The sequence below is a fragment of the Haplochromis burtoni genome, unplaced genomic scaffold, assembly GCF_018398535.1.
Source record: "Haplochromis burtoni strain Fernald_Lab_line unplaced genomic scaffold, NCSU_Asbu1 Contig_31, whole genome shotgun sequence".
Lineage (NCBI taxonomy): Eukaryota > Metazoa > Chordata > Actinopteri > Cichliformes > Cichlidae > Haplochromis > Haplochromis burtoni.
The window spans coordinates 2,063,585-2,091,430 of record NW_024582392.1 but is presented as its reverse complement, the minus strand read 5'-3'; the positions used below and the strand labels follow the sequence as shown (position 1 = coordinate 2,091,430).

General features: G+C 37.7%; 4 protein-coding genes across 7 annotated transcripts in view; 2 read left to right on the top strand and 2 right to left on the bottom strand.

Moving 5' to 3' along the window:
* The window catches only part of ddx19a (DEAD-box helicase 19a), a 9,226-nt gene extending 7,054 nt beyond the window's left edge, over positions 1–2,172 (top strand). Inside the window, exons 9-11 of the mRNA XM_005918869.2 lie at positions 131–293; positions 1,299–1,490; positions 1,578–2,172. Coding sequence (XP_005918931.1) covers positions 131–293; positions 1,299–1,490; positions 1,578–1,639 — 417 coding nt within the window. The 3' untranslated portion in view covers positions 1,640–2,172. The remainder of the gene's footprint in view (positions 1–130; positions 294–1,298; positions 1,491–1,577) is intronic.
* A 936-nt stretch (positions 2,173–3,108) lies between these two features.
* Positions 3,109–4,179, bottom strand: ubxn10 (UBX domain protein 10). Its single transcript, XM_005918860.3, has one exon. It carries the CDS (start codon positions 3,850–3,852, stop codon positions 3,205–3,207), a length of 648 nt encoding a protein of 215 aa, XP_005918922.1. The 5' UTR covers positions 3,853–4,179; the 3' UTR covers positions 3,109–3,204.
* A 631-nt stretch (positions 4,180–4,810) lies between these two features.
* On the bottom strand, positions 4,811–12,371 carry LOC102312067 (ceramide-1-phosphate transfer protein). 4 transcript variants are annotated; one of them, XM_042219317.1, is made up of 4 exons: positions 12,288–12,355; positions 10,266–10,363; positions 9,195–9,324; positions 4,811–7,764 (listed from the first exon to the last, which is right to left on the bottom strand). In XM_042219317.1, the coding sequence occupies exons 3-4, from the start codon at positions 9,317–9,319 to the stop codon at positions 7,242–7,244; spliced, it is 648 nt and encodes a 215-aa protein (XP_042075251.1). In that variant the 5' UTR covers positions 9,320–9,324; positions 10,266–10,363; positions 12,288–12,355; the 3' UTR covers positions 4,811–7,241. The 4 variants fall into 4 exon arrangements, with proteins under 4 accessions (XP_042075251.1, XP_005918926.1, XP_005918923.1 ...); XM_005918864.2 differs by lacking the exon at positions 10,266–10,363 and having other exon boundaries at positions 12,288–12,371; XM_005918861.2 differs by lacking the exons at positions 10,266–10,363; positions 12,288–12,355 and adding an exon at positions 9,493–9,581.
* On the top strand, positions 10,366–27,723 carry ints11 (integrator complex subunit 11). The gene is made up of 17 exons (XM_005918865.3): positions 10,366–10,561; positions 10,806–10,903; positions 12,672–12,745; positions 12,841–13,069; positions 13,184–13,282; positions 13,364–13,398; positions 15,719–15,857; positions 15,966–16,030; positions 16,439–16,628; positions 16,717–16,800; positions 16,889–16,978; positions 19,464–19,626; positions 19,712–19,822; positions 21,607–21,668; positions 21,955–22,097; positions 22,244–22,373; positions 27,435–27,723. The coding sequence occupies exons 1-17, from the start codon at positions 10,534–10,536 to the stop codon at positions 27,498–27,500; spliced, it is 1,806 nt and encodes a 601-aa protein (XP_005918927.1). The 5' UTR covers positions 10,366–10,533; the 3' UTR covers positions 27,501–27,723.
* The last annotated feature ends 123 nt before the right edge of the window (positions 27,724–27,846 follow it).

Genomic DNA, 27,846 nt, shown 5'->3' with positions numbered 1-27,846 from the left:
CACACACACACACACACACACACACACACACACACACACACCACCCCACCCACCCAAAAAAACCAAAACCTTAGTGTCTAAATTGTAAGTATGAGTGGTTATAACTTCTTTTCTTACCCTCTTTCTTTAGACCCGAAAGATGGCTGCCTGGCTGACAGAAAGTCTGACCAAAGAGGGCCATCGGGTGGCATTGCTAAGTGGTGAAATGACAGTGGAGCAGCGAGCTGCTGTCATCGAACGCTTCAGGAGCGGCAAAGAGAAAGTGCTTGTGACCACGAATGTGTGCTCAAGAGGTAAGAAGGCAATGAAGTGAGAGTTTAAAATAAACTCATTCTGGGAGGGAATGTCAGCGTGATTGCCAATGATTGATACCAATGGTGGTAAGTGTGCACCCATTAATGTAGAGCTAGAGGTGGACACTTCTATTTTAAAGTGAGGCAGATTCGGTTTATTAAAATGTTTATTATTTAATCCATCAGTGGGGAAATTGTCTAAAAACTTTTTCTTTTTTCTTTTTTTTTATCAGTGAGCCAGTGTAGATCACTTTAACCACTGTTGATCCCTGAAGTCCATGTCCATCAGCACTAGGGCTGTGCGGTATGACCAAAATCTCGATAACGATATAAATCACAAAGATTTAACATTTTCTGTGAATCTCGGGCAGCTTGACTTGCGGAAAGTGTTTCCAGCTGGGCGTCGTGTACCTGGAGTCGAGTGTTTTAACCGATTTATTAAAGGATGCATTTTTAGACATAAGTTGCACCGGCCGCTGTTTTCTTTGAGTATTTATTACATAGCGTGCTGCGGAGAAAAGCCTGTTCTAATGTTTGAGTCTAAGGTTTATTTTTTAGCACCTGACTGCTCTTTTTTGCTTCTCATCCATAAATACTCTGCATACTCTTTCACATGATTCAGGGTTTGTTTTTTGTTTTTTTAAGTCTCAACAGGATCTTGAGCTTTATTGTGAAAGGTTTATGTGGAAAATAAACAAGCGGACACGCGATGGTTTTACCATCGTTGTTGCTTACGACAATGCATAAAAACAGGCACTTGTCCGTCCGTAGTGTGGTTCTTTTAAAATATAAGCGAAAGAGAGAACTTTAAGAAATTAATATAGTCACTACAGTGACCATCAAAATGATGAAAAAATATTGCCGTAAACAGTTTATTTTGCGACACCACAAAACAAACAATAGCGTAAAATGAAACAATAGGCTTTTTTATATCGTCATCCGATACATATCGTTATATCGAACAGCCCTATCCAGCACTTACTATTTTGCTTACATGGATTGCAGGTATTGATGTGGAACAGGTGTCTTTGGTGGTGAACTTCGAACTCCCAGTTGATCTGGACGGGAATGCTGACAATGATACATACCTTCACCGCATTGGCCGTACCGGCCGTTTTGGCCGACGTGGATTTGCTGTTAATATGGTGGACAGCGAGCACAGCATGGACATTATAAAACAGATTGAGATGCATTTCGGTATGTTCCATTTTTTACTCAAGCTTGATACAATTGAGAGAATCCAGATCCTAATGATGCGTCCTCTTTTTTCCCTTTCACCTACAGACAGGAAAATCATCAAACTTGACACCTCCAATCTGGAAGAAATGGAGAACCTGATAAGCTGAAGTTGCAACAACCAGACATGTTGCCTAAAATGTTAATGACCCCCCTTCCCCCAAGGATTTATTGTTTGCACTTTTATTGTTTACAGATGCATGCGTGTGTTAACTTTGCAAAACAAAGTTTGCACTTTGATTTTGTTTGCCTTTGTTCACTGACGTCACCTTAAAGCATACAGGAGTGTTGGATTGCAGTGTTCTTTCATTTATTTGTGCAGTGAAATATTAATGTAGTTAGTATAGATGTTTGCATGACTTGAGTTTGATCAATTATCCTTGAGTGGCTTAAAGCATTTTAAAAGTTTAAAATGCCTGTCTTACTGTAGCGGGAGTCATAATTTCATGTGAGGATGTTGCTGAGTTGTTTTTTTTTTTGTGGATTTAAAAAAAAAAATCTTGTTAAAGCCTGCTGAGAAGATGACTTAAAGTTTAAAAAATAAGTTAATAAAAAGAGAGACAGAGGGAGAGACCTGATAGCTTTTTCCCCCTTTAACTTTACTGTGTGATTGTTTCAATAAATTTTCCAGAGTTGGCACAAATGGTATTATGAGTTTGTTGAAACACATTTGAGCATAATTTTATTTAAAATTTAAAACTGTATTTTCAGTTAAGCAGACTAATTGACTCACTTTGGTGTTGACTACCATTTCTGTGAAGTCAAACACACAAGCAATTTAAATGGATTCAAAAGTTCTCTGGTGAAAAACTCCAAGTTCCTTGGCGTGGTTCTAATAGCTTACATTTTAATGAGTACACCTGAGTAATAAGGTTTTGATGATGCCTTCAGGAGCAGGCTGTATAATTCCAGCTTGCAAAATCTTACTGAAGCAATTAAACTAGTAAATATCATTTAGTGGGATGTGAGGCACCCTGAACTCTAAATATAAACGGTATATACTGCGGACATGAATGTAAAACTTCTACCATTTTACTTTGTCATTAAACTTGTTTTTTGGAAGATGTTATACTTGCTTGCCCATGCCATGAACTCCCTGAAAAAGGATACATTTTATTAATTTAAATTTAATCAAATGATTCAAAAGATTACTTTCCTTCATTTAATAATAAAACTTGATTATGATAAGTTAGTTTTAATGAACACTTTGGGAAAACAAATTGAAAGGAGCTATACTAAAATTTATTAAATGTAGATTGCAAAACGGAGCTTTTACATGTGTAAAGACCACCTAAATCATTTTTGAGAATCAACATCGTTGTGAATATTTTATTTTCCAAATATATAACCCCATTTGCTCATTGAGCTTCCAGAGTTATGAAACATTTATTTATACATCCTGAAATGTATATAATCTCAAAGTACTCTGAAGAATCACAACTCCGTGCAGGTTCATGAACACACAATGCAGAAAAACATCTCTTCTGCTACACAGATCCTGAGCACGAGAAGCTTAATTTTACTTGAGTAAGGTGCATATTGGACGAAGTTTGGCATTAAAAATGTTAGAGGCTACAGATTGGTGTGAAAGAAGCCTTTTAAACTTTGCACAGTGAAGTTCAGATATCCAAGTGAAGCTACAAAATGCACAATTACAGACCTCAAAGAACACATATTACTCCTGTCCCCCCATAGTGTCAGTTTTCTGAGAGATGCACAGCACGGATCTGTTAGGAATGGCACACTGTGCCAGAGTCATACGCAGGTCTCTAAAGGTCCTGCGTGGCACCTCCATGGTCTCGATGCAAGCATCTTCATACCTGGTTCCAAACCTGGCCTCTGCACTGGCTTTCACTGTTAGCAGAGTGTGTGTGGGGTCAAAGGGCTGCTGAAACCTCCTTCCGCATGGAGCTCTTACAGCAAGAAGCAAACTGCCACTGCCAGCTTCTGCCGTTGAATCACTGGGGCTGCAGACCTTGGTCACATCATCACCATCCTTTGCTAGGTTAAGGTTGGACACGTCTTTGTGCAGGCTCACCTCTGACTGCCTTCTCTTCTCTATTGACGGAAGGACTTTGTACTTGTTTAAGGACTGTGGCGGAGCAGCAGGAGTACGCTGCAGCATGTGCAAAACTTCCTCTTGGCTCAGGTGGTTAGCTTGCAACATGACGGGCTGAGACCGGGAGCGGAGGTTTCTGTCCGGCCTGCGGAACTCAGGAGACCCCGGCTCCCTGTGGATGCTGTTCGCCTCTCCTGGATACAGTGAGCTGTCTACAGCAGGTCTGCTTCGCCCCTTAGAGGATTTTGGCCTTGTTAGATGCATCGAAGATCCGCTGCTTTGAAGATTTCCAGCTGTGTTTCGGCGTAAGTGCTTTACAAAAAGGAGTAAAGAAAGTTTATATTGTTCGAAAGGCTATGAGCACAGCTTTTAAAAACTATCGCACTGGTTAAACGTATAAGTGTACGCTTCCGTAGCTGGTCAACAAGTTAAATTAGCGTTTGTGCGCTTTACTTCCCAGTTTGGGTATTAAGTCCTTTCTCAAGCGTCAGCAACGTTGCCATGACACTCTGGTTGCCTTGACAACCTGTGGTTGGAGAGTGGGAGTCCCCTGCTGTTGGAAACATGCAACTGCAGCTTCATACATTAATGCAAACAGAAGGTGGCAAGCTTATTTTAGTGAGCTAAAAGCTAAAATTAGGTTTGAAAAAGTGTTCACTATAATCAAAACCAAAACTAACTGAAACAATAATGTGTTCTCACAAAACTACCTAAAATAAAATAATGCAGGAAAAATATCCTTAGCCTTAATCATAAATCAATTTTCTCTTTTCCAGACCATTCTCTGTGGTGTGGGAAAATCCCAGCAGATCAGCAGTTTCTGTAATACTCAGATCAACCCATATGACACCAACAATCATGTCATATTCAAAGTCACTTAAATCACCTTTCATCCCCATTCTGATGCTCAGATTGAATTATAGCTGATCATCTTGTCTATATGCATAAATGCATTTAGTTGCTGCCATGTGATTGGTTGAGTAAACATTTGCATTAATGTGTAGATGAACAGGTGTACCCAACAAAGTGGCCGGTGAGCGTATTTAGTCTCATAGTAATGATATGTGTTCATTTCTGTCACCTTCAAGATGCTGTTTACGGACAGTGAGATGGCTGCACTTACAATGACTTATTTTCTAAAATAAAAAAAAATCACATGACAAAGTTTAATTCACAAAATAAGAAACCTTAAGTACATCCTTCACGGCCAAACGGGAACATCTGTCTTTTTTCACCTGCAATGTTTATTACATGTTTGAGTGAATAATAACACAGAATACAGAACATGCTTATTCCAAATACAATGCTATATTCTATCATGATATTTGTACATTAATCATAAATCAATTCATAATGCAAAACATTTGTTCATGTGGACATAAATAAACATTTGCATGTAACAAAAATACAAATCTTCATTTAACAAGAAAAAACCTAAATCAGATGTGTAGTAAAACACAGAAGTGATATGAATTTATGGAAAACAACAATGTACAGAGTTAAACCTTTTTAATCAATGATTTACAACATGCTGTTTCCCAATTAAGTATGTTTGTCCATTTGCATTTGTAATATATCATCATCCCATATTTATGGAATATTTTGTAATATATCTAAATAGAAAGGTCATTAATAATGATTACCAGCAACAGAAGGTTCAACATTTTAACACTGGATTAAATACTGCATGGCAGCTGAAAAACTGACGTAACAGTTTACTTTATTCCATACAATTTTCATAATCGGTATACCTCACTATTATTCATTATTACTTTGTGTCATGTTTCCCCAATTAAATGTTTGGTCTTTTAAGCATTACAAAATATCATCATCATGCCAGCAAATAACTTTTCTGTTAATCCTCTTAAGATATTAAATCTCTTCAGCCTGTTTTCATATCTGAGAGCCAAACATTTGTTCACTTCTAATTAATTTGTCATTTCATTGTTTCTTCATTACTTCTTAATGCTGAAATCTCAAATCCAAAATGCAAACTTGGTTTATTTCCTTTGAATAAATGTTGTTGCAAAAACAGCAGCTTTAAACGGGAGCCCAAGACTTCAGGGACCCACTGTAGTTCCCTTCATATTTTTTTAAATTAATTAAAAAAAACAAAAAAAACAAAACAATCCAAAGCAGCTATTCCCAAACATGACCACAATGGAAAACTGTAATTTGAACATCCTCCATCCGAAATTTGATAACTTCAATCAGGTCAATATTTCCTTTTATTTCATTAATTCAGATTTTCTTTTTTAAATCAAAGTAAAAAGTGTTACTGAGGTTAAAACAGTCTTGTTAAGAGAGACAAGGCCAAGAAGGCAGTGCAGATTGCAACAAATACAAACATAACTAAAGAAACAAACAAAGATGCAAGTTTTAAGATGGGAACATCAAATGAGAACATCAAAGAATGAGTGCAGAAATTCCAGGGTCTGTACTACTGAAGGAGTTAAACAGTAAATGATAACAGTAAATAATTTATAACAATAGATGACTGAATAAAAACAGAACGCAGCATTTAATAAATTAACGGAAATTAATGGAAAGTTATATATAGTGGTCCTAATATGGAGCCCTGGGGAACTCCTTGAATAATAGGAGACAAGGGAGGGCAGACCAGACGAAGCGACACAATGTGTGCTTACAAGTAACTTAAAAATCAACTTACAGCATTCCCAGGTAAAGCAGTGTTGTGTAGTCCATTTATTAAGGTGGTATTGTAAACTGTATGAAAAGCCTTTTAGAATTGAAGAAAAAGACATTGTTTTGTATTGTTTGTAGTTCTTTGTATCAGTATTGTCATTTACGCTTTAATAGAAGCAGTTATTTTGCCGTGTTGTTTTCTAAATCTTGACTGTTGGGAGAGAATTGAAAATTGAAATTCTGTCTAAAAACTCTTTTAGATTTTAACTTTTATTAATTTATTGTCTAAGAGTGTTTCTCCAGCAGCTTTACTTAAAAAAAAAAATTCTAACTAATGAAGGGATTTAAGGTAAATTCAGGATCAGTTTCTTTTTCAAATATAAAGATCTAATTGCAACTTTAAACTAAATGAAAAACCAAGTCAAAAAGTCCTTAAGGATTTAAAAAGAAATAAACTGATTTTTATTATTTAAGATTGGTTATTTTAGAAGAAGGATTTTATTCTGTTAAATATTATAAGAATTAAACCAACAAGATCTTATCCTACATGTTTAACCTTCCTCAGAGATGGCTGGGCTCATTTACTCAGAAAGACTGATGGGTGGATGGTCAAAAGTTTAAAAGGTGCAGCTTTTTAAATTATATATTTCTGTCTAAAAAATGTAAAATCTTCAAAATCTGAGTTAACTACAAACAATATATTAATATTAATTAATATACTGTAAATGATCTCTGACCCTAGACTGGGAACTGTTGATTTAAAAGCAAAAGATGAGTTAATAAAAATACATTCAAAGGTCCATTACTTGGAGGAAAATGTACAGAATTTTATGTTAAAACATGTATACAGTAGTTTCAAAATTAATCTTAGTGGTATTACAGCTAATTATGACACAATCCTTCACCAAGCAGCAGAAGCATCTTGTTCAGCAGCCTTTCACCAAGGACAAGTTACAAATATTTAATTATATAAAGTATGATGTGTCAGATATTAGCACTTCTTGCTTCTAAGGTAAATCAAGCATGTTATGTTGAGCATATAGGTCCTCTGTGATCTGGTACACCTCAGAGATGAGAGGTAGGGCCTCCCCCAGCTTGGCCACAACCTGCTCAGGTGGGCCAACATTCATTACTTCGAAAAAGGTTTGGCGACCAGGAAGCACGAGGAAGGCCATGCCCGCAGCCTTACGGATCATCCACGGATGGTGCTGGGCGAGGGACTCGTTGTAGGCCTCTGCACACAGGGCAGATGTTTTACTGTCTTCTGTGCTGGTGCGCAGGCGATCCAAGAAGAGCTCCAGCCATCTCAGAGCGCGGTGGAGCCTCAGCAGAGTACGACAGCCAGACTCTGGGTGGCTTCCTTTCTTGTTCACATCCACGAGATTATTGTCCAGTTCGTATTTTACCATCGACTGCACAGTAGCATAGTGAGAAGCGTTCTCACCATTCATATAATTCACAAGGATCTGGATCTTGCTGACAGCATCCTTAGAAATGAAGCCAAAGACACTTCCCAAGCTGTTCAGAAACCTATTACAAGGAGTAAAAACACACTCAGTTAACACCTGGGTGTCCTTTTGGTCTACTATTACGGCAGTAAATTCTAAATGCCTGCAAATTATAATCGGTTCAGTTCACATGAGAAATTCCAAGAATTCACTCACAGACCAGAGCTGAAGCTCAACTCTTTCCCTTTTATGCTGTTCCTGCTGCAAAAATATTTCACATACTTCTTACAATAAAAATGCAACATTTATGAAAGCCGCTGCAATTTGAATTTCAATTATAATTGCAAATTCCAGTCATTTCTAAAATATGCCAGTTTTGTAATGCTATTGTGTTGCCTTTGATTCCTTTACTTTTATTTCTTTTTTCTACTGGATCTTTTAATTGCTCTTATATAAGAAAAACATGGAGCTTTAAAAAGGGAACACTCATGCTAGCATTACCAGTTTTGCAAATGCTTGTCAGCCTGCTTCTGTCATCACATTTTATTGATTTTTAAAAAAAACAACAAAAAACCCCCAAAAAACAGGAAGTCCACTGAGAATAAAATCTCTTTTTCCACAGAGACCTAGCCCTAGCCAAGAAGGCACACTATTACCAGGAATATGATCCTGGGATCAGTCTGTAGGTAAAGTAGACCCTTTCATATGCTATAACCTGTTTTGATCAGCCACCTATCTCAGCCTGTGATATGACCCTTGTTTCACAGACATTCAACTGTTGTAGTTTTGCAATTGAAACTACAATATAACTTTCAATACAGTCCAATTTTATTTATTTAAAAATCACAAAAAATTCACCTTAAAGTGCTTAACACTATAAGGTACATTAACCGTACAATAATACAGAGAAACCCCAACAATCAGACAACCCCCTATGAACAAGCATTTTGGCAGCAGTGGGAAAGAACATTTCCTTGTAACAGGAAGAAACCTGTTAAAAGGGAGAACCAGGCTCAGTCAGGGGCAGCCATCTGGTGCAAGCAGTTAGGGCTGAGGGAAAGGAGACATGATACTGAGGCACAAAGTTGGAATCAGAAAACAGAATTGAACAAAAGGGGGGTTTGATTTCAGGTTATACAATTTATTTGTTTTTGAACAGAGCTTTAATGTGTTTTTCAAACCTGTGGATCTCCTGTAATTATGAAGCTGCAAGGACTCATAAAATAATTAATTTAAAAGCAGCAAATTTTAGCCCATAGGGTCTGTAACCTGGAAAGTTTTCATGGCATGAAGGTGACACTTTTATTTATTCATTAAACATACGAAAGTTCATCTTTTTTTTCTCTCTCAAATAGATGAAGAGTCAGCTAGATCAGATATAAATCTCAAGACGTGATCTTAGCTTATAGTAAACGCTCTCTGTCCTACATTTACCTTGCTGTGATCTGCTCGCCTTGCTTCTACACTGATGTAAGAACACACAGAGAATATTTGGACCCCCAAACCACTTACTTTACAAGCCCACGCCATCCAGCGACGTACTGTTCTAGATAGACTTCTTTATTTTCCGACAGACACAACTTAAAAGTGTCTAGGACCTCCTGGAGGGAGAACTTCTGGTCTTCTGAGCCTGCCATGGTTTCTACCAGGAAGTGCAAATGACACAAACAGGCACGTAAAAAATGAATGAAAAAATGTATTCCGGGGCTACAAACAAACCGGAACTGGGTAAAAATGCAAGCCCTGTGGTAAACGATCAAGAAGTGAACTCGTCACCTACAAGAAAAGTTAAAATTGAAAGGACAATTACGCATTTCTTTTTCTCGACACCGTGAAGCGACAGATCCTGTCTGTTCTTATCCGGTTCTACTGCGCAGGCTCTAACTTGGCGACTTTATCTTCAAAATAAAAGCGAAGGAAATTTGTACCTTGATTGCTTATTGGACTTGTTGAAAGAAGTTATTATAACCCAAACCATGATCCCACCGCACTTAAACAAATAGTTTTGTTGCATAAACGTCACTGATGTGTGAAAAATAAAAAGTGACAAACAGCATAGCCTTTGTATGCCAGAAATGAACTTTTATAAATGAATGCACCTGAAATCCCTGTAGGCAGTGCTGAAATTAGGTCAAAAAGAGCTCCAGACAGGTGAATTGCTACCTGAAATGTCACTTGAAATGGTAGCTGGTGTGTAGGCAGTGAAGCATAATAAGTAAGCAAAGAGTAAGAAGAGGCAAGGCAGGATGAGAGGACTTTAAATATCACTGTGGCCAGTTATCCTGTGACCCCGTTTCAGTTTCCAAACCATAGCAGGTCTTATTAGCATGTTGTAAACCTTCCCTTTCATTCTTAGTGCTATCCAGACTACGTGATGCCACTTTTTCTTGGTTAATCATTTTTAGAGGTGTCATATTCCTTATGCTGAAAATTTATTCACACATCTATCAGTTCAGTATAATTAAAAGTGGAAGACATAGTATTTTTCAAGAAATATAGATAGTTGAATTTGTTTTCAAGGTTTGCTTGAAAGGAAGTATAGATTATCAAAATGAGATATGGAAATAGTCTTCAAAACCTTACCCGGGTCCTTTCCACCTGTGTTTTCTGCAGGCTTTCGTAGCAATTTGGTTTTATTATGAAAGCACTGGCCGGAAGTCCTGCGTGTTAGCCCAACGCTGCTAAAAAATAAAGTCAGTGCATAATATTAGCTGCATGTTTTAAAGCTACACACAATAAACTTTCCTATATAATTCAGAAGTTATTTTCAGCTGACAGAGCCTGGACGTTTAGGTAACCTTGGTGTCATTTACCTGTGTATATAAAAAAAAAGGCTGCCCAATGAGAAAGCATGCCTGAAATAAAAGTAACGCCACTCGGTGAGTACAGATGCTAGCTAGCTAGCGCCTCAGTTCCGTCAACATTCATATTGTACATGAGCTGGAAAACTTTTAAGATCTATTTAAGTATTTGCCTTGCTATGAAAAGAAACCACTTCGGGATTTGTTTGTATTTGGTGATGCTACTTAGCCTTTAAATCCTACCGCTGCGCACTTGTGTGTTTACTACCATTACTAAAGGAGTGTAATTCTGAACTTTTATCTTCTGTCCTGCCTTTCCAAGGTGCTGGACAGGATGTGGGCAGGAGCTGCATCCTCGTCTCCATCGGAGGCAAAAACATAATGCTGGACTGTGGGATGCACATGGGCTACAACGATGATGTGAGTGACATAATGCATTTGTTATAGCAAAAGCTTTTTTTTTTTTTTTTACCCTTATTGGTTTCCTTTATCTTATTGGTAGTTATAAGCACCCTGCACATAGCATACTGACAAGAATCCCAAATCAAAACCCTACATGAGACTTTGGCAAAATAAAAGACTCTAAAGTGAAACAGAAGTGTTTCAAATATGACAGCAAAAGTTAACACCAACTAGGCTGTTTTACACTGGGAAGGTTTACAAGACTGTAGTGAGATCTGCTGACAAAAAGACAGGAGGCAGGTCTGAAGAAGTTAAGATTTTCATTAGGATTAGAAATTAGTACATTTGAGAGACATTTCATGTTAAGTGATTTGAAGAGCTAAGGCTGAGATGGTTTGGACATGTTGGAGTGTTTGGTTTTTGTTTGTTTTTTTGTTGTTAACATATATAGTTTTCCTTTACCACATTGAGGGCCGAAGTGCAATTTCCAACCCATCTATTTTGCTGATGTGTGCTGTACAGGTTTTGGCAAATGTTTTGGGGTTTTTGGGGAGCCAGCAGATATCTATCTGCACTTTTGGAGTTGTTACTCAGAAAAGTAATGTGGTACACATTACTGTTTACTTTTTGCAAAATGAATGCAGTATATTTCTAAATTACTCATTGGTGAACTTAATTCATTACCCTGCTACTACTAACACCACTTTCACATTCCTGTGTAACTTGACCTGAAATACAGTGTCACATAATTATCATTTAATATAAACCTGAGACTACAGTCCTACACACTGACACAAACACCTATCCTAATGAGGACACTAATGATGTTTCTTATTTAAAATCAACAATAACACAAAGTAAAATTGAAAATCAGCCCAAAGAGGCTTAAAGGGGGTCACCACAGTGATTCTACTTAAGAAGATAGAGAGAAGAGTCTGACTGCTCATCAATGCTTTCGTTACATGTTGAAGATCAGGCTCTACCTGCTGGGCCTGCGTCTGCATTCACTCAGCTTGAACATAACTTTGGGTTCTTCGTATTTTTGTGTTAGCCTGCTGTCAGCGGGATGTTTTCGAAGAACCGATGATGTGTTAGCAGTATAACACAGTTGTTACTGTCTTGGACTGTCTTTAGTCCTTACCATCAAATTTTTTGCAATAAAAGGACAAAGAGGGGGTTGGTGGATCAGACGGTGGTCTGAGGTCTGACGATCCCTGGTTTCCAAAACTAGCTTGTGGTATATGGAACATCACTTTTTGGGTGGAGAAGGAGCCTGAGTTGGTGTGTGAGGATGAGAGATTCAAACTTGATATAGTTGGACTCACCTCAGCGAGTAGCTCAGGCAATGGAACCTCTTGAGTTGCCCTACAGTAGGTGAGAGCAGACAGCTTGTGTTCCCTACCTGTACGTTGAGGTTTTCCCCAATGGATGAGAGGGTTGCTTCCTTGCAGCTTTGAGTCAGGGAACGCACAGTGAATATCGTTTGTGTCTGCGCACTAAATGACAGTTCACAATACCCAGACACTGAGTGACGTGGGACTCTGTTATTCAACGCTTACATTGGCAGTAAAGGTATGACTAAGCTGGCAGAGGTGGGCTGGGCTTCTCTGTGCAAACTGCTGCTATTTCTGTACATTCTGACTTGGAATGCATTTTAAACACAGCTATTATGAAACAGTCCTTCTAAGAAAGAGACTCTCCTTTTTAAATGCACTGTTTTCTACCTTTGAAAGAAGATGATTTCCATTTAGTAACAGTCCTATAACAGATTGTTTTATCATTGCAGAGACGTTTCCCAGACTTTTCTTATATAACACAGAACGGGCGTCTGACAGATTTCTTGGACTGTGTGATCATCAGGTTTGTTGTCTTATTTGTTATGTTCTTCATATTGCACCTTTTTTTAATAATCTCAACCATGTGTGGAACATAGTACACCTTTCTACGTTTTTCAGCCATTTCCACTTGGACCACTGCGGTGCTCTGCCCTACATGAGTGAGATGGTGGGCTATGATGGACCCATCTACATGACCCATCCCACCAAAGCCATTTGCCCCATTTTACTGGAAGATTTCCGGAAGATCACCGTTGACAAAAAGGGAGAAACCAACTTCTTCACTTCGCAGATGATCAAGGACTGCATGAAGAAAGTGATTCCTTTGAACCTGCACCAGACTGTCCAGGTGCAGTGCTGACATCATTTTTGACCACACACGCACACATGTCTAATAGTTGCTTCTGCGCCAGCTGCTTCTTCTCTTTTGATGGCAATTCAAGCTGTTTTGTGCTGGTGGCAGGTGGATGATGAGCTGGAGATCAAGGCGTACTATGCAGGCCATGTCCTGGGAGCTGCTATGGTTCACATCAAAGTGGGATCAGAGTCTGTGGTCTACACTGTGAGTGTAAACAAGTGTGCGCTCTGTCACAGTAGGTGAATTTATCAAGTGCAATCTGAGAATAATTTCTTTTTATTTTAGGGTGACTATAACATGACACCGGACAGGCATTTAGGGTAAGTGAACCTACTTGTTTGAGGTTTTTCTTTTAGTTATTTAACTCTTTAAAAAATAGATCATACATTTACAAATTTAAGACTGCCAGTGCCCATTTTGAATTTCTTAAAATCTTATTTTGAGTCGTTCCTAAAATCCTAACTCTGATCTGCGCAAAAGCCTAAGATGCAGTATTTCTTTCTTGCTTTCATTCAGTAATTTTATTCTTCTGACAATTTGCGTGTTGAGGTTGACCCTCCATTAATGGCTTGTACATCCGTTAAATTGCTTTTTTCACAAGCGATGCGAAATAAAATAACTTCTGGATCAAAAAAATGATCAGAAGTTGAAAAATAAGCTGTAATTTTGGAATCCCATGGCTTTATTTTATTAATTCTGTTTCTTTTTTAAGCTTGAATCCTTTTCTTCTTTTGACTACACCCTTTTAGGGGTCAACACAGCAACTGAAAACATAAAAACTATTAAAGAACGTGTTAGTTGTACTAAACTATTCAAATATATGGGGAGGTTTTCAGTAATAAATTTCAATATTCAATAGAGGCCGGTCTGTTTGTTCTAAACAGTGTTAAAAAAAAAATCAAAGCTGGGATCTGACTGAGCTTATTTAAAGGGTAAATGTATTATTAGAAGCAGATTTCCTTTTGCAGCAGGACTTAGCAACTGACCACAGTGCCAAAACTACTACTAAAAGGTTTGCTAATCATGACATTACTGTCCTTGATTGGCCAGCCAACTTACATGACTTGAGAAAGGAAGCTGAGAAATACCTTATTCATGCAGATGAGCTTAAGTGCCACAAGCTGATCACTTGCACAGTATGCTGCATTGATGCAGTCATTCATGGAAAGGGATCCCCAACAGAGGGGTGAGTGGGTAAATAGCCCTATTTGACCGCTGCAGGTATTAAAAGCAACCCTTAATCAAACAAGTAAAGTGAACAGAAAGTCACTTTTAAGTATTTAAGACATGAAGGTGAGTGAGACCAGAAAATATAAACAACTTTTAAACATCAAACACCCAGATGAAACGGTTTCTTGTGAGGACTGCCTTAGGAGAGACAGACTTAAGAGTCACCTCTGCTGCAGAAAATGTTCATTAGGGGCTCAGACTTCACCAATTAACAGCAGCTCAGATCAGAAGGCACATCAATGCTTCCCAAAGTTCAGTCAGCGACAGATCTCCACATAAGCTGCAGGGAGGACGCTGTGTATATACTACTGAGGGAGACTAATTAGAAGAGAAGTACTGCCTGGACTAAGAAATACAAGAAATAGGCATTAGCTGAGTCAGAATCATGACTTCGGTCGAATGGGTCCCAATGTCAGATTTTAGTTACAGGCGAGTGAGGGACACTGTTGGTGACATATTTAAAAATGGCACGGCTGCCACGGCATTTTGATTGAACTTGAAATATTATGGTTTCCTGTTTGGGACAGACTGTCCAAGATGTTTATGCTTCAGTTTTGGTCAACGAAAGTTTACTATTTTAGTCTGTTACTCAGCACTAAAGGGCATATATCTGTACCAATGTATTGCAGTCACACATACTTACTGCTCACTTGACCTATGACCTTTCTATGTTAGCTTAAAGTCTTACTGAGTACAGCTTGTTTATTTTGTAAAGTGTAAGCCCTGCTGTAGTCAAAAGGGGTATAAAGCAATGTAATCTTTAGGATTGGGTTGCATAGATTATGAAAGATGTAGCTCCAGACTTTCCACTGTCTTCAAGGATGTTTAAATGACCAAATCAGTACTCCTTAAATATCAACCTGGAGCCAGGAAGGTCTTAGTTTAGCATAAGCAGCACTACAAAAAAGCTCAAAATGATTCAACAATTGTGCATGTATCTTTGTGGCCTAATAACTACATATATAAGGGAGGAAAGCACCAACGTCGCTATTAGACATGCATATGATTACATCATCTAACCACAAGATAATAGCATAGATGAGTGGGTGATGTTGTTGTCTGCATGCCTCGCTTTTTGTTTCAGTTGGTTAGCTTACAAGACATTCAGCAGTAACAAGAAAATAAAGTTTTCCTGGACATCGAGTGTCTGGGTTGTATAGCTGGCCATTAGAGAGAATTTTTAAGTCCATTGCCTTAACTTTTTCTACACATACATTAAATACACACTTTGTTTAAACCTCTAGCGCCGACTGTATGAATCCACATTTGTTCATTTATTTGTTTTGATGTCTTTAGTTTTATTCCCCAATTAGAAAATAGGAAATTATAATTAAAACATCTTTTAATTCTTAGGTTTTTCCAAGCTTTTGACTGTGACAGTTTCATAATGCTGGTGTTGTAAATTCACAGTGCCGCATGGATCGATAAGTGTCGCCCAGACATTCTCATCTCTGAGTCTACATACGCCACCACCATCCGTGACTCAAAGAGGTGCAGAGAGCGGGACTTTCTGAAGAAAGTTCATGAAAGCATAGAAAGAGGAGGAAAGGTAACGGTTAAAGTTTATTGAATATTGCATTTTTTGCGAGTAGTCGGGTTTTCTTCATCTTAGTATTATATATTTTCTAAGATCTTTTTTTTCTTCCCAACCTTCCAGGTTCTTATTCCAGTTTTCGCCCTCGGTCGAGCACAAGAACTCTGCATCCTGCTGGAAACATTTTGGTACAGATCTGTTTTAAAAGACTCTTCAGAAGCATTAGCAAGTGTGCCTTTTATCTCTGTTTGCTGTATGGGTTCTATTAAAAAGGGAGGAAGTCTCTGTGAAAGCTAGAAAGAAGAGAGCAAAGACAGTGATGCGTGAAGATAATCACGGTCTGTTCTCTGGCTGAATGATATCAGATAAAGGCAATTTTTCTAGCACATAATTGTTGACATTCCAATTAAATAAAAAGTCCTTTCAGTGTAGAGTAATTGCACATGATTACAATACAAAAAGGGCTGATATTTGTCTGGACAGCTCCCTAAAGTAGCTGTATTCAATTTATTAAGCTTGATAGAATAAATGTGGCACATTAACTTCTTCACTGGCTCTTTGGACAGACGCTCTAATTGCCCCCCCTCACCACACAGGGAGAGAATGAACCTGAAGGCCCCAATCTACTTCTCCACTGGACTGACAGAGAAAGCTAATCATTACTACAAGCTTTTCATAACGTGGACCAATCAGAAGATTCGAAAAACCTTTGTACAGAGAAACATGTTTGAATTTAAGCACATCAAGGCTTTTGATCGCTCCTACGCCGATAATCCCGGTCCTATGGTGAGTCCCATTGTACATCAAAAGTATGCGAAGTTTCTCACTGAAGAGGTCAAAGTGCAGTGAAGTAAAATAATGTGGACACTTTCAGGTGGTGTTTGCAACACCGGGTATGCTGCATGCAGGTCAGTCTTTGCAGATATTCAAGAAATGGGCTGGCAATGAGAAGAACATGGTGAGTATTGTAAGGAAGTGGACAGCGTTTTTGAAATCTGTAACACTTAAAACCTAAAAGGTGTGCTTTTGTGTTGCTTTTTTTTTAGGTTATCATGCCTGGCTACTGTGTACAGGGAACAATCGGTCACAAAATCCTAAATGGGCAAAGGAAACTGGAGATGGAAGGTAGAGCAACGGTAAGACTTACTTTATATTCTCAAGATGGAAAAAAAAATTAGGGGGTGAGCAGATAAAGTCACATCGTTTATTCACATCCTCCTCAGTCGTTCCATCCAGTCTCATTTTCTGTGAACTCGGTTGTAGCAAAGATCTTAAAATGAGTGATTCCAAATTTTCCATTATATTGAGGAGAGTTTAGATGAGCAAGTATTACCACTTAAATAGTCATTTACAGCTGGGAAGATGTTAGTTTAGCTTAAAGATTAAAAATCGGACTTGCTATCTTGTCTCTGTCTAACAGAACCACTAAAGGCTCAAAATGGGCCTCTCGCCAGTAGCTGTAAACATAACCACCGCTAGCCTGCATATATTTAAGGCAATTGGTCAGTTTTACCTTACACAAAAAGGCTTCTACATGTACCTGTTCTTTCTGGCCTATTGATAAATATATATATATGTTGGGGGAAAAAAACATCTGAAGCTCGTTATGGTCCCTTTCAAGCATGCACACGATTATATTTTCTGACCACTTCGCACTACATGTGAGTGTAGTGGCTAATGCTGTTGTCTGCACGTCTGTCTTTCATTTCAGTTGTTTTTCTCACAAAACCTTCAACAGTAGCATGAAAAGACAGTTTTACTGGGCCACACTCATGTTTGTCTGTGCCGTATCTTAGGGTTGGGCGATATAGCCTCAAAAGTGTATCGCAATATTTGAAGGAAATATGCAATACCACTTTCAAAGAGAAAAACATTTGTTTGAGTGCAGCTTGCAGGTGGCAGTATTTAAATAAATAAAAAATGAAGGGCATTTTCCATCCTCCTTTTCCATTTAGCGCCTGTCACTGATGATAGACTACCTGATTCAAAGTGTGAAGATATTGCCACAAGGTGCCAGCAGCAGCATTATAGAGTGGTGCAGCAGTATATAGACAGACGCACCGTAAGTCAAATGAAAGCACAAAGCAGTAGTAGTGTTTTCAGTGGAAAAGTGTAACATGGCAACATAATAAAACTGAAATTGAAAATTATTTTTTACCCTGGGTGTCGTAACTTGGGTCGATGTTTTTTTGGATCGAGGCTCCATGTCACCGCATCAGTAATTTCCATCCACTGTTTGTTCTTGCTTGGCTGAGTCATTTGTTTACTTCGGTGCTGTTCATCACCACCTGCTAGCATCTCCTCCTCGTGTTCCTTCATAAAATCCACGGTAGCTTTTATAACGTTTATTTGGGTGAAAGAAGTTTGTTGTTTTCGCTTTTGGCAGGAAGACTTTCCTTACGTATTCCACAAACCCCTGTGCTTTGTTAAAGATCGCTGAAGTAGCTCCCTTTTTACTAAATTGTCCTTGGAAGTGGACACGGGGCTGATACAGATGTCAGACATCTGTGAGATTTTCTCAGATAATGTAAACGTGTAACAATATGACACTTTTATATCCCATAAAGGTTTATACTGGTATTATTGCAGAGAATATTATATGGCATGGCACTATCATGTGCATAGTATATGTACTGAGCTCTAAGGTTTAAACCACATAAACTTTTAAGTGACCTTGACCTGAGTAACAGATCACCATCACTTTAATAGACTGATGAAGCCTGCTGTGTTACATATGAGCCCTGTCACATCATTACACAGTTATTAGGGGACAAAATATTTCCTGTTAATGACGGGGTTTTGTTTTTGTTTTGTTTTTTTGTTCTTTAATGGCAATTTTTTTAATAATGTGTGTTTTGTCGCTTTTCTTGGAAAATAATTTACTCTAGTATGAGAGTAACGTTTGACCTTTAGAAAACGATACCAAAAAACAACAATAATGTGATATATTTTTAGTTTTTAATTGTTATGGTTATTATCAATAAGTTTTTTGGTAATGTGTCATGTATCTGGTTTTACAACAGCAGACCTTGACTGACTATAGTTTAGTTTAACAAAATAGTCAGACTTCAGATAGATACCTAAATTCATCCATTACAGAAAACTGCATAGTCATAAATAAGATTTTATTTTTTAAAGGTGAAAAAAATGATTGCCGAGGTGACAGTATCTTACTGATTATCTGTTTATCTTTGCAGAAACTGTCAATCATTTAGAAGAATTCCACTGTTACACGGACGATACACCTATAACATTTTCCACAAAAGTTTTGTTTTTGTTGTTTTGTTATTGACTGTTGCTTATAGATAAATGTCACTCATTATTACCATTCCTAAAGTTAGCATGGAAGTAAAATGTGTCTTTTTTAGGTTAAATGAGCCATTTTTTATTGCTTTTGAGTAAGCTAAGTTAGATTAGCCTAAGAAACGAAGTTGCATTAGAAAGATTGTTCTGTTGGGTTAGACCTCTTTTAAATATTTTTGTGAAACTAGCCCTACTTTTTAAACTAAGCTTAGTTGCACCACCTGAAGGCAATAATGTCTTCTTTAATATCCTGTAAGGTCTCTGATCAGCATAGCCAACGCTCTACATTGCCTCTAAATCTCTCTGTGATTCTTACAGTTGGATGTGAAGCTGCAGGTTGAGTACATGTCGTTCAGTGCACATGCAGACGCCAAAGGAATCATGCAGCTCATTCGCATGGCAGAGCCTCGCAACATGCTGCTCGTGCACGGAGAGGCGGTAAAAATGGAGTTCCTAAAGGGGAAGATCGAGCAGGAGTTCAGTGAGTGCAGACCGTCCGCTCATCAGTAAAGCTTAAAATCAGTTAAACATGCTCACATTTAATGCTTCCCTTCTTTTAATGACAGGTATCGACTGTTACATGCCCGCTAATGGAGAGACAACGACTGTGACCACAAACCCTAGCGTTCCCGTTGATATCTCACTAAACCTACTGAAGAGGGAGATGGCTCTTGGAGGTAACTTGTTTTCTGTGGTAATAATGGTTTAGGTGCAATGTGCCTACTTAGTTTCACTTCAGATTTAGCTTTATTTGTCCTGAGATTGGTTGGCAGAAGACAGTTGTTCACCTTTTGTGCCACCTCCATTCAGAATTGTGACCCACATTAGCTGTGGTAATGGCAAATGTCATTTATGTGACATTCAGAGGATGAGTGCTCATGTAAGTGGGGACATTACAACAGCAGCAGCTTTATGACTGTATAACTGTCACCTAGTTTTTAAGATTTCCAAGAACTGCTGAATTTTGTCCCAGTTCCTGGTATTTTAGACTTTAGTGTATTTTCTCTTTTGGAGTTAGTAAGTGTAAATCTTCAGTTCCTGATCAGAAGTATACCGTGATAACGAGGTAAAAGACTTACGGTCATAAATGGTCATTCATTAAAAAAAAAATATGAGTACTTCTGCAAGAGTAAAATATATAAATGCACAAAAACTAAAAGTATGTCTGTACATATTAAAAAAGAAACAGATGGTCATTGTACTCATTTTCTAAAATGTGAAATGTGGGATTAATGGTGGCCAATCTGTTTGTTGTAGCTCATGACATTTGAAAACAACTTGTCATATTAAAAGATTCAACATCTAATTCCAATTAGATGTTGAATTATTTGCCCCATAAGCCTTGGGCTGTTCTTTCTAATGTCCACCTGGAATAAAAATATCCCCAAGTGTTGTGAGTAACCACTTCAAACTGTGAGGCCAAAATGAACAACCTAATACAAAAATAGAAAATCCTCCCAAGTGTCCACAGAGCTAACTGTGGACACTCGGGAGGATTTTCTATTAAGATAACTCATCTTACCACTAATACAGAGTGAGGTTACTGCTCAACTGAAGCAAATATTAACAATTTTACTTCATCAGTAAAAATAAATAAATACATTAAATGCTATAAACATTCTTTACATTAAACTACAATTTAACACAATTTGATTCACTATAAAGGAAGTCAAACAAATGCCACATTCATTCTAGTTATAGAAGGTGCCTCTTCAGTGAAAGCGCCCTCCTTGGTAAACCTTTCAAAATGGCACTGGTTTTATAAGCAATAGTGCCTGGCCTCCAGAGAGGTGTACTATAAATCAAGTTCAACGTAACCAGGCTTTCTTTGTGTTTGCTGGCTTGATGATACCTGAAACCCCAGTTGCAACACTGGCTATCAACCTTTTGTGTTAACCCAGGCTTTCTGCACAAAAGATCACATGGAAAAGGGGCCTTTGATGCACCGTTTTGCTCTAATTCTACACAGAATTGACAGATTGAGCTCCGCCTGCATCTGTCAGACATGTGTCAGAGGAATGGGTGACGGACAATAAAAAACATAAAGTAGAAAAAGTCAGCCCTGGAACCTCAAATAAAAGAATAATGAAGAGGCAGAATGCTGGCAGGAAATCATTAAACTTGTGAATTCATGTGGCGCTTCCAGACAGCTTCTAACTGAAACGCTGAACGTAACCTTCTCCAGACCAGTCTACATGTTCAGCATAAGTTACCATGGTGATCTATGTTAAAACTGCCTTTGTGACATCCTTTACCCTCAGTTTACCTCACTAACCTATGAAACTTCCTCAGCAGACCACCTCTCTAGTTCAAAGAGGTTAATATAGGTTTGCTCACTTTTCTTGAACTTCACCCTACTGACAGCCTTTGTTGCAGGACTTGTATTGTTGTTCACTGTTTTGTTCATTTTGACCACAAGTAGCAGTTTATACAATGATGTATCTTATTTGCTGTGCTGTAGGGCCGCTGCCTGATCCCAAAAAACCTCGCACCATGCACGGAACGCTCATCATGAAGGAAAACGTAAGCTTCATGGTTTATAACATGTTTTTAGATTCTAATTTTTTTGAAACGCCAAAATATACATGAAGATCAAGATCTACCTTTAAGAGGACTCAATTTTGTGTCTAGTTATTTTAGAACTTGCTTTGATATATTTCAGTAACGTTGAATCACGTTGTGTGGTTTAACTTTAGATCTGTGTACCTAATAAACTGGCAGCTGTATCCCTTTCATTTGTGGCGTGCAGTTGCTCAGTTATTATTTACTGTATAATGATAATTACCCCCTTGTGGCTTTCACTACACAGAGTCTGAAGCTGGTATCATCAGAGCAGGCCCTGAAGGAGCTGGGCCTCAATGAGCATCAGTTACGGTTCACCTGCCACGTGCAGCTCCAGGATCCACACAGCGACGCCGACACGCTCCACAGAATCTACACGCACCTTAAGAGGTGAGAGTGAGGTCAATAGTCTGCCACTAGCTAATGATTAATGCGAATGTGTCGGCCTTATTATCTGCTTGTTCTAATGTCTGCTTGATTTCAGTTTCTCTCAGTATAATTATCAAATTAGATCATTTTGCTTTTCTTTGCCTCAGTGTGTTAAAAGGCTACACCATCCAGCACCTCCCTGATGGCACAGTCATCGTGGAGTCTATCGTCATCAAAGTCTCCTCCTCTGCCGAAGACTCCAACACCAAAGTCCTGCTGCTTTCCTGGAGTTACCAGGTGAAAACATGGACATTATTTTTGGAGCGTTTCGTTATTATTTATTCTTTTAAATGCTCTGAACAGCAACAAGATAGAGAACTGATAGACATACAGTGGGGTGGTAAAAAGATACATTAGAGGACTGCCTTTGCAGTCGAAGCCTGGTAGTTCCCCTAATCATCTAGTTATTGAATCACTGTTTTGAGATATGAAATAATTTTCCAATGAAATTCTGTGAAGGAACAACAGGATGCTGGAAAACAGAAGATAGACATGTAACATGAGATATAATGTATATAGTGTACAGGAGATTTTATGCCTTTTTTTTTTTGGACTTAAAAATTGAGAGGAGGTACTAAACATTTTAAAGAGGTCCAAATAGGGGCTCATATTGCAATTAAAAAAGTTATACTGACTTAATATGTCGGAAGATTATATATGATCGCTTGATCTTTATTAACAGGTTATAATTGAGCCTTTACTTAAAAAATCTTTCCTTTATCCAGCTGTCTTAGCTAATCCACCTCTTAAGTCTGACGTCATTAGCTCTTTCTGGGTCCAAACTCTTCTTCAGTTCCCAGATTCAAACAAACACTGTGGCATCACTGAGAGTTAAAAACGGTCCACATTCTTTAATCTTCAGTAAAATGATCAGAGCGGCTGCTCTTCCAGGTGTTACAACAAAGTTATCATCCAGGCATCCATGAAAAAGAGGATTTACAAAGTAACAGAGTTAGAAGTTGGCAGGGTGTTAGCTCGATTGTTTCAATCTATTCAATTCAATTCAATTTTATTTATATAGCGCCAAATCACAACAAAAGTCGCCTCAAGGCGAGATGATACGCAATGTTCTGACTGAGGGATTTCTAAAAAACTAAAACGCACAGCTCTGGTATCACTTTGGACTTAAATGAAGACACTAATATATAATGGTGTGCTAGCTGGTGGCTAGCTACAGAGCTTTGGTTAGGATATATAAACACATTAGCATAGTGAGGCTGGGGGATTTTTTTTCCCCTCAATAAAAGTTCATGTGAGATTCCCGATGAGCAGAGATGACATGGCAGGAAAAAGATGCTGAAAATGAACCAGACTTCAGTCTGGGGAACATCTGAGGTAATCCATCAACAACTGAAGGTTGGTCAGTGTAACTTTGCAGTCTGTAGTGAAATAATCAAAATCATTAGTAAAACCCCTAAAACATAGTCTTAAATATATTACTTCTAATTACAAAAAATAGATAGAAATTACCAACTTCTTCAAGAAATAACTTCTTGCTGCTCCTGTAGTTGCAGGATGGGGTAAAAATGACAGTCCCCGAGAGTTGTAGTGTTAAGGTCTATTTCTTTATAGATTAACAAATATAAATGTGGTCTTAATGGTGGCTAAAATCATCGCTGCACTGACACACATTTTAAGGAAATGAAAGAAGTTGCGTGTGATATTTGAAAAACAACTTGAGCATCCTCCAGCTCTGTGGATTAGACGTAGTTGTAAAGTTTTGGTAATTCCAGTCTTCTTATTGTCTTACAGAATTAGATGTGCAGAACTCAAGCATAATAAATATTTACAATTTTACTTCTGCCAACTCCAAACTTTAAACTACAGATTAAACAACAGCAGATCTTGAAGACATAAAGGTTTGGATGACCTGCTCTGACCTGTAAATATTCTCGTTGTGGGTAACATTATATTTAGTTGTAACCTTGTTTATAATTTCTTTTTTTCCATTAACGTGTAGTAATTTACCAATAAACAAACCTAACACAGACTAGAATCATCTAAAGATGATTAGACTGATAGCTTTCTGTAGCTCAGTACATAATATAGTCGCCCTATCCAAAAGAAAAGCAAAAGTAAGTGTCACAAAGTGCAGTGGAAAGTGGCAACAAGGTTTCCTTTCTGCACCTCTGGTGGGGTGTCGTGCCATGGAAAGTACCTTCACTGAAATTAATACAAAAAACAAATATAAATGTCATATTTCTGTTCTTGATGCTGCAGTTGAATAGAGTTTTTCCGGTCATGCCTTTTTGCACCTTCTTCTTAAATGAATCATGACTGTACATTAACTTCATCCTCAACCTGTGAGTTTCCAGTTTCCTCTTAAACGTTATTGTAAACTCGCTTTATTTATTTTTTTCTTTGAAAGAAATAAAAATCATTTAGAGAAAAATAAATAAATTAAAATAAAACAATAAGTAGAAAGACTGCTAGAAAAAGAAAGGGAGATGCGAAACAAATGTGTTTACAAGTCATTTCTAAATCACGATGTCTTCTGGTCCAAAGAGTGAGCACGTAAATGTCACACTCAGGGTTTTAGGATGAGATTGGTCTCAAATGTTAACCTTTGCAAGTGTTAAAGACTCAGTAGTTTCGGAGGTGTTTGATATTAAACTTTACTCTTCCTGTTAAATAGAACTGGTGACTCACTGCACTCGGGGAAGTTTACACAAGTTTATTCCAACAAATGTGATGTGGTAGAACTAAAAGTGTGTGTTTGGATTTCATCTGATAAAATTAGAAGCAAGTCAAGGTTGGATTTAGTTGTTGTCGAACACCATGTGTGTGAGTGTTAGTTTGTATGTGTGGGGCTGTGGAGGCTAACGGTTCGCTATGAAATACCACCAAAACACACCTAAAGGATTTGGTCTAAATCTGGCATTAAGCTTCCTGATCTGAAGTTACTCAGATCTCTGATGGACGTTTTCTTTGCTTCTGGTATAATTTATTTCCTGCTTTTTTTCCCCCCAATAGTCTTGTACAGCTCCTAAGGAATTTTAAATTCTAGTAACTTTATCTGGATTTTTCCAGTTTTTCAAGTTGGTGAACTGTGAATTTTGTAAATATTTTTTTAAAGGTGTACAAGTGAATTAAAGCTGGGTCACACTAATGCATGCAGCAGAAATATTCAAAGAGTTACAGTGCAGTCCGACAGCTCATATCAAGAACGAGGCCAACTGTATTTGCAAGATGTGATTTATTTTGGCACGTGAAACAAGGGATCCATTGTGACCGCAATGAGTGCAAGAAGATTGATAAAGGTTAATGTAAATATCATGGTTTACTGTCCTAGATCCTTATCAGTGATGGACTCAAGTAAAATTGGGACCGCAGTGCTCAGGAGATGACAGTTCTTCTGTTAAGATGTGCCTACACAGGCCTGATGGTGAGCAGTTCAGCCAGGGGGAGTGAAAACAGTCGCGTAGGTGGACAGTATGAGAGTAGGGGCTTTGAAAGTGAGAATAAGGGGAAAGTAGAAGGTGGGGAAACCAGCCTGTTAAACTCCGTCACAGTGGAAAGAAGAAAAGAGGTTTCTGTGGTTTTGTGCGTTCCGTGCAAAGAGCAGCGGGTAAAAAAACAAAATATTCTACTGTGCATTTTATGCCTCTTTCTTACATCTTTTATGTCTTGCAACTTCAAGTGGTGTTGCACAGGTTCAACTAAGAAAGTTTTTATTTTTACAGTTTTTGATGACTTAACATATCGAATCTCTTTGATTAGTAGTTGAGGTGTAATTGAGAACTTTAGAGAACCTCAAGGAAGAAGGCTGAAGGATCCTTTTGATGACAGGAAAAGTATGGGTGTAATAAGACTTGCGCTGAACAATTAATGTTATTTATGAATTGCAAAAGATCATGTGCAGGAGGTCTTGGGGGGGGATTTGGGGAATTTTAGCCTTCATTTTGACAGGACAGGACAAAACTGGAGAAAAAGGTAGACAAATGGAAGAGAAATGGCACATAAGACATGTAGACTCAATTCCAGGTATCTGCAGTAAGGGTTCTAGTCTTCAGTATATAATGTGTATATATAATATATATAATATATAATGGGTTACCAACTCAACCGGGTGAGTTGTAGTGGTAACCTCCGCTTACTTTGTTATAGACGATGAATCAGTTGCTTGTGAAGTGCTCTAAATTGCATTTTATTTTAAAAGTGTTATATAAATAAAGCCTGAGTGACTAACAGTAAAATTATTATAAAATTACTGTTTTAATATTATTTTATGTTTAATTTGACTTATTTGCACATTCTATGAAAACACAGTAAAGATGAAGTATCAAACCGTGCAGGGGAGGTTTGAAGCCAAATAATTCCTATGAAGATACCACCCTCTAAAAAACAAGTGGAAGATGTGTCGACAGTGTATTAATGTAAGATCCAAAATGCAAATTATTGGTTAGATTCCCTTTGGAGTGTTTTTTAAAATGTGGTCTTGTCGAAGTTGATTGTAGGAATGTTGTTACTAATCCATGAAATGAAATCCAATGAGGTGTGCTTCAGAGGTTGACTAAAATTAAGACGTTTAAAGGATAAATACACATATACTAGATAATTTGAATGGTAAATATATTAAATAGTTTGTAAAATAATATGTTTTACCTTGTTTTTGTTTCAGCTTTTCAAATGTCATGGTTTTCTTTTCAGTCTGTAATGTCTATTAAAATTGAACAACTCTGGTGTTTAGGACATTTTGATGAGCATTTTTCTTTTCATTTGGTCTAATTAACAATCTAATTATTATAAAATATAATTGAAGATTAATTGTTAACAAACAAGAATCATTAGCTCCAGAGCAAATTCACTGTAATTTATCAGTGGAGCTTAGCACGAGTTAGTCATAATAAGATGGACCAGAGTAAGAAACAATTTATGTTTTTAATTGCTATTTTCATCTTTTTTAAAAATCTGTGGCAGGTGTTATTCTCTAATGTTAAGGACCCATAAGTAAGGTTTCCATCTGTGAAGGAGGTTTTGGCCTTCTTCAAAAGAAAATCATGAGAATTGTATTTCAAATATTTGGGGCTTTTATTTATTGATTTCCAAAAGCATCGTGTTACCTGATAGAAGTATGTGCATTCCCTGTATTTCAGGCTATTTGTGCTTAACTGTACGCAGACCAATCATACTTTCATGTATAGCCAGGCCCTATATGAGGCTGGAAAACCCCGATGAGGTTAAAAGTTTGGAAACCCCTGAGCTACTTCCTTAAATCTAATTTGTGCCAAGCACAAACATGATGCTAACTTTCTTATTTCCCTAAAATGTTTGGTTTGTTTTCTTATCTTTCGTCAGGATGAGGACCTGGGGAGCTTCCTCTCATCCCTGCTGAAAAAGGGTCTTCCATCTGGAATCTGCTGAAGCAACTTTTAGCCTCAAAGGACATTCACACTAGAAGAAGCTCATTTTTAGTTAAAATCTTCATGCAAGTGCAGAGAAACTGAAATGTCTACATGTAAACTTCAACAAAAGAGCTGCTGCCTTTATTTACATGTACCACACAGAGGCTTTTTTCGTATTATTGACTCATTTTGAGGAAAAAAAGACTATTTGAATTCTGTTTTATCCCTTTATTTTGATGCACAAATAAACACTTTTATAGAAAAGTCTTGGCAGTCCTCCAGTTACATGTCCAGTGATAATGACGCTTATATAGAGTCTTATTTATTTACAGCTGTATTTACAGTAAGTGTGTTGTTGCCCCCGT

Coding starts and splice junctions, on each gene's coding strand:
- LOC102312067 (XM_005918861.2), bottom strand. Junction 7,765..9,194: donor GGATGGCGTGGGCTTGTAAA/GTAAGTGGTTTG, acceptor TCCTTGTAATAG/GTTTCTGAACAGCTTGGGAA.
- ints11 (XM_005918865.3), top strand. CDS start 10,534: ATGCCTGAAATAAAAGTAACGCCACTCG. Junction 10,904..12,671: donor ACATGGGCTACAACGATGAT/GTGAGTGACATA, acceptor TTATCATTGCAG/AGACGTTTCCCAGACTTTTC. Junction 22,374..27,434: donor TGCTTTCCTGGAGTTACCAG/GTGAAAACATGG, acceptor ATCTTTCGTCAG/GATGAGGACCTGGGGAGCTT.
- ubxn10 (XM_005918860.3), bottom strand. CDS start 3,852: ATGCATCTAACAAGGCCAAAATCCTCTAAGGGGCGAAGCAGACCTGCT.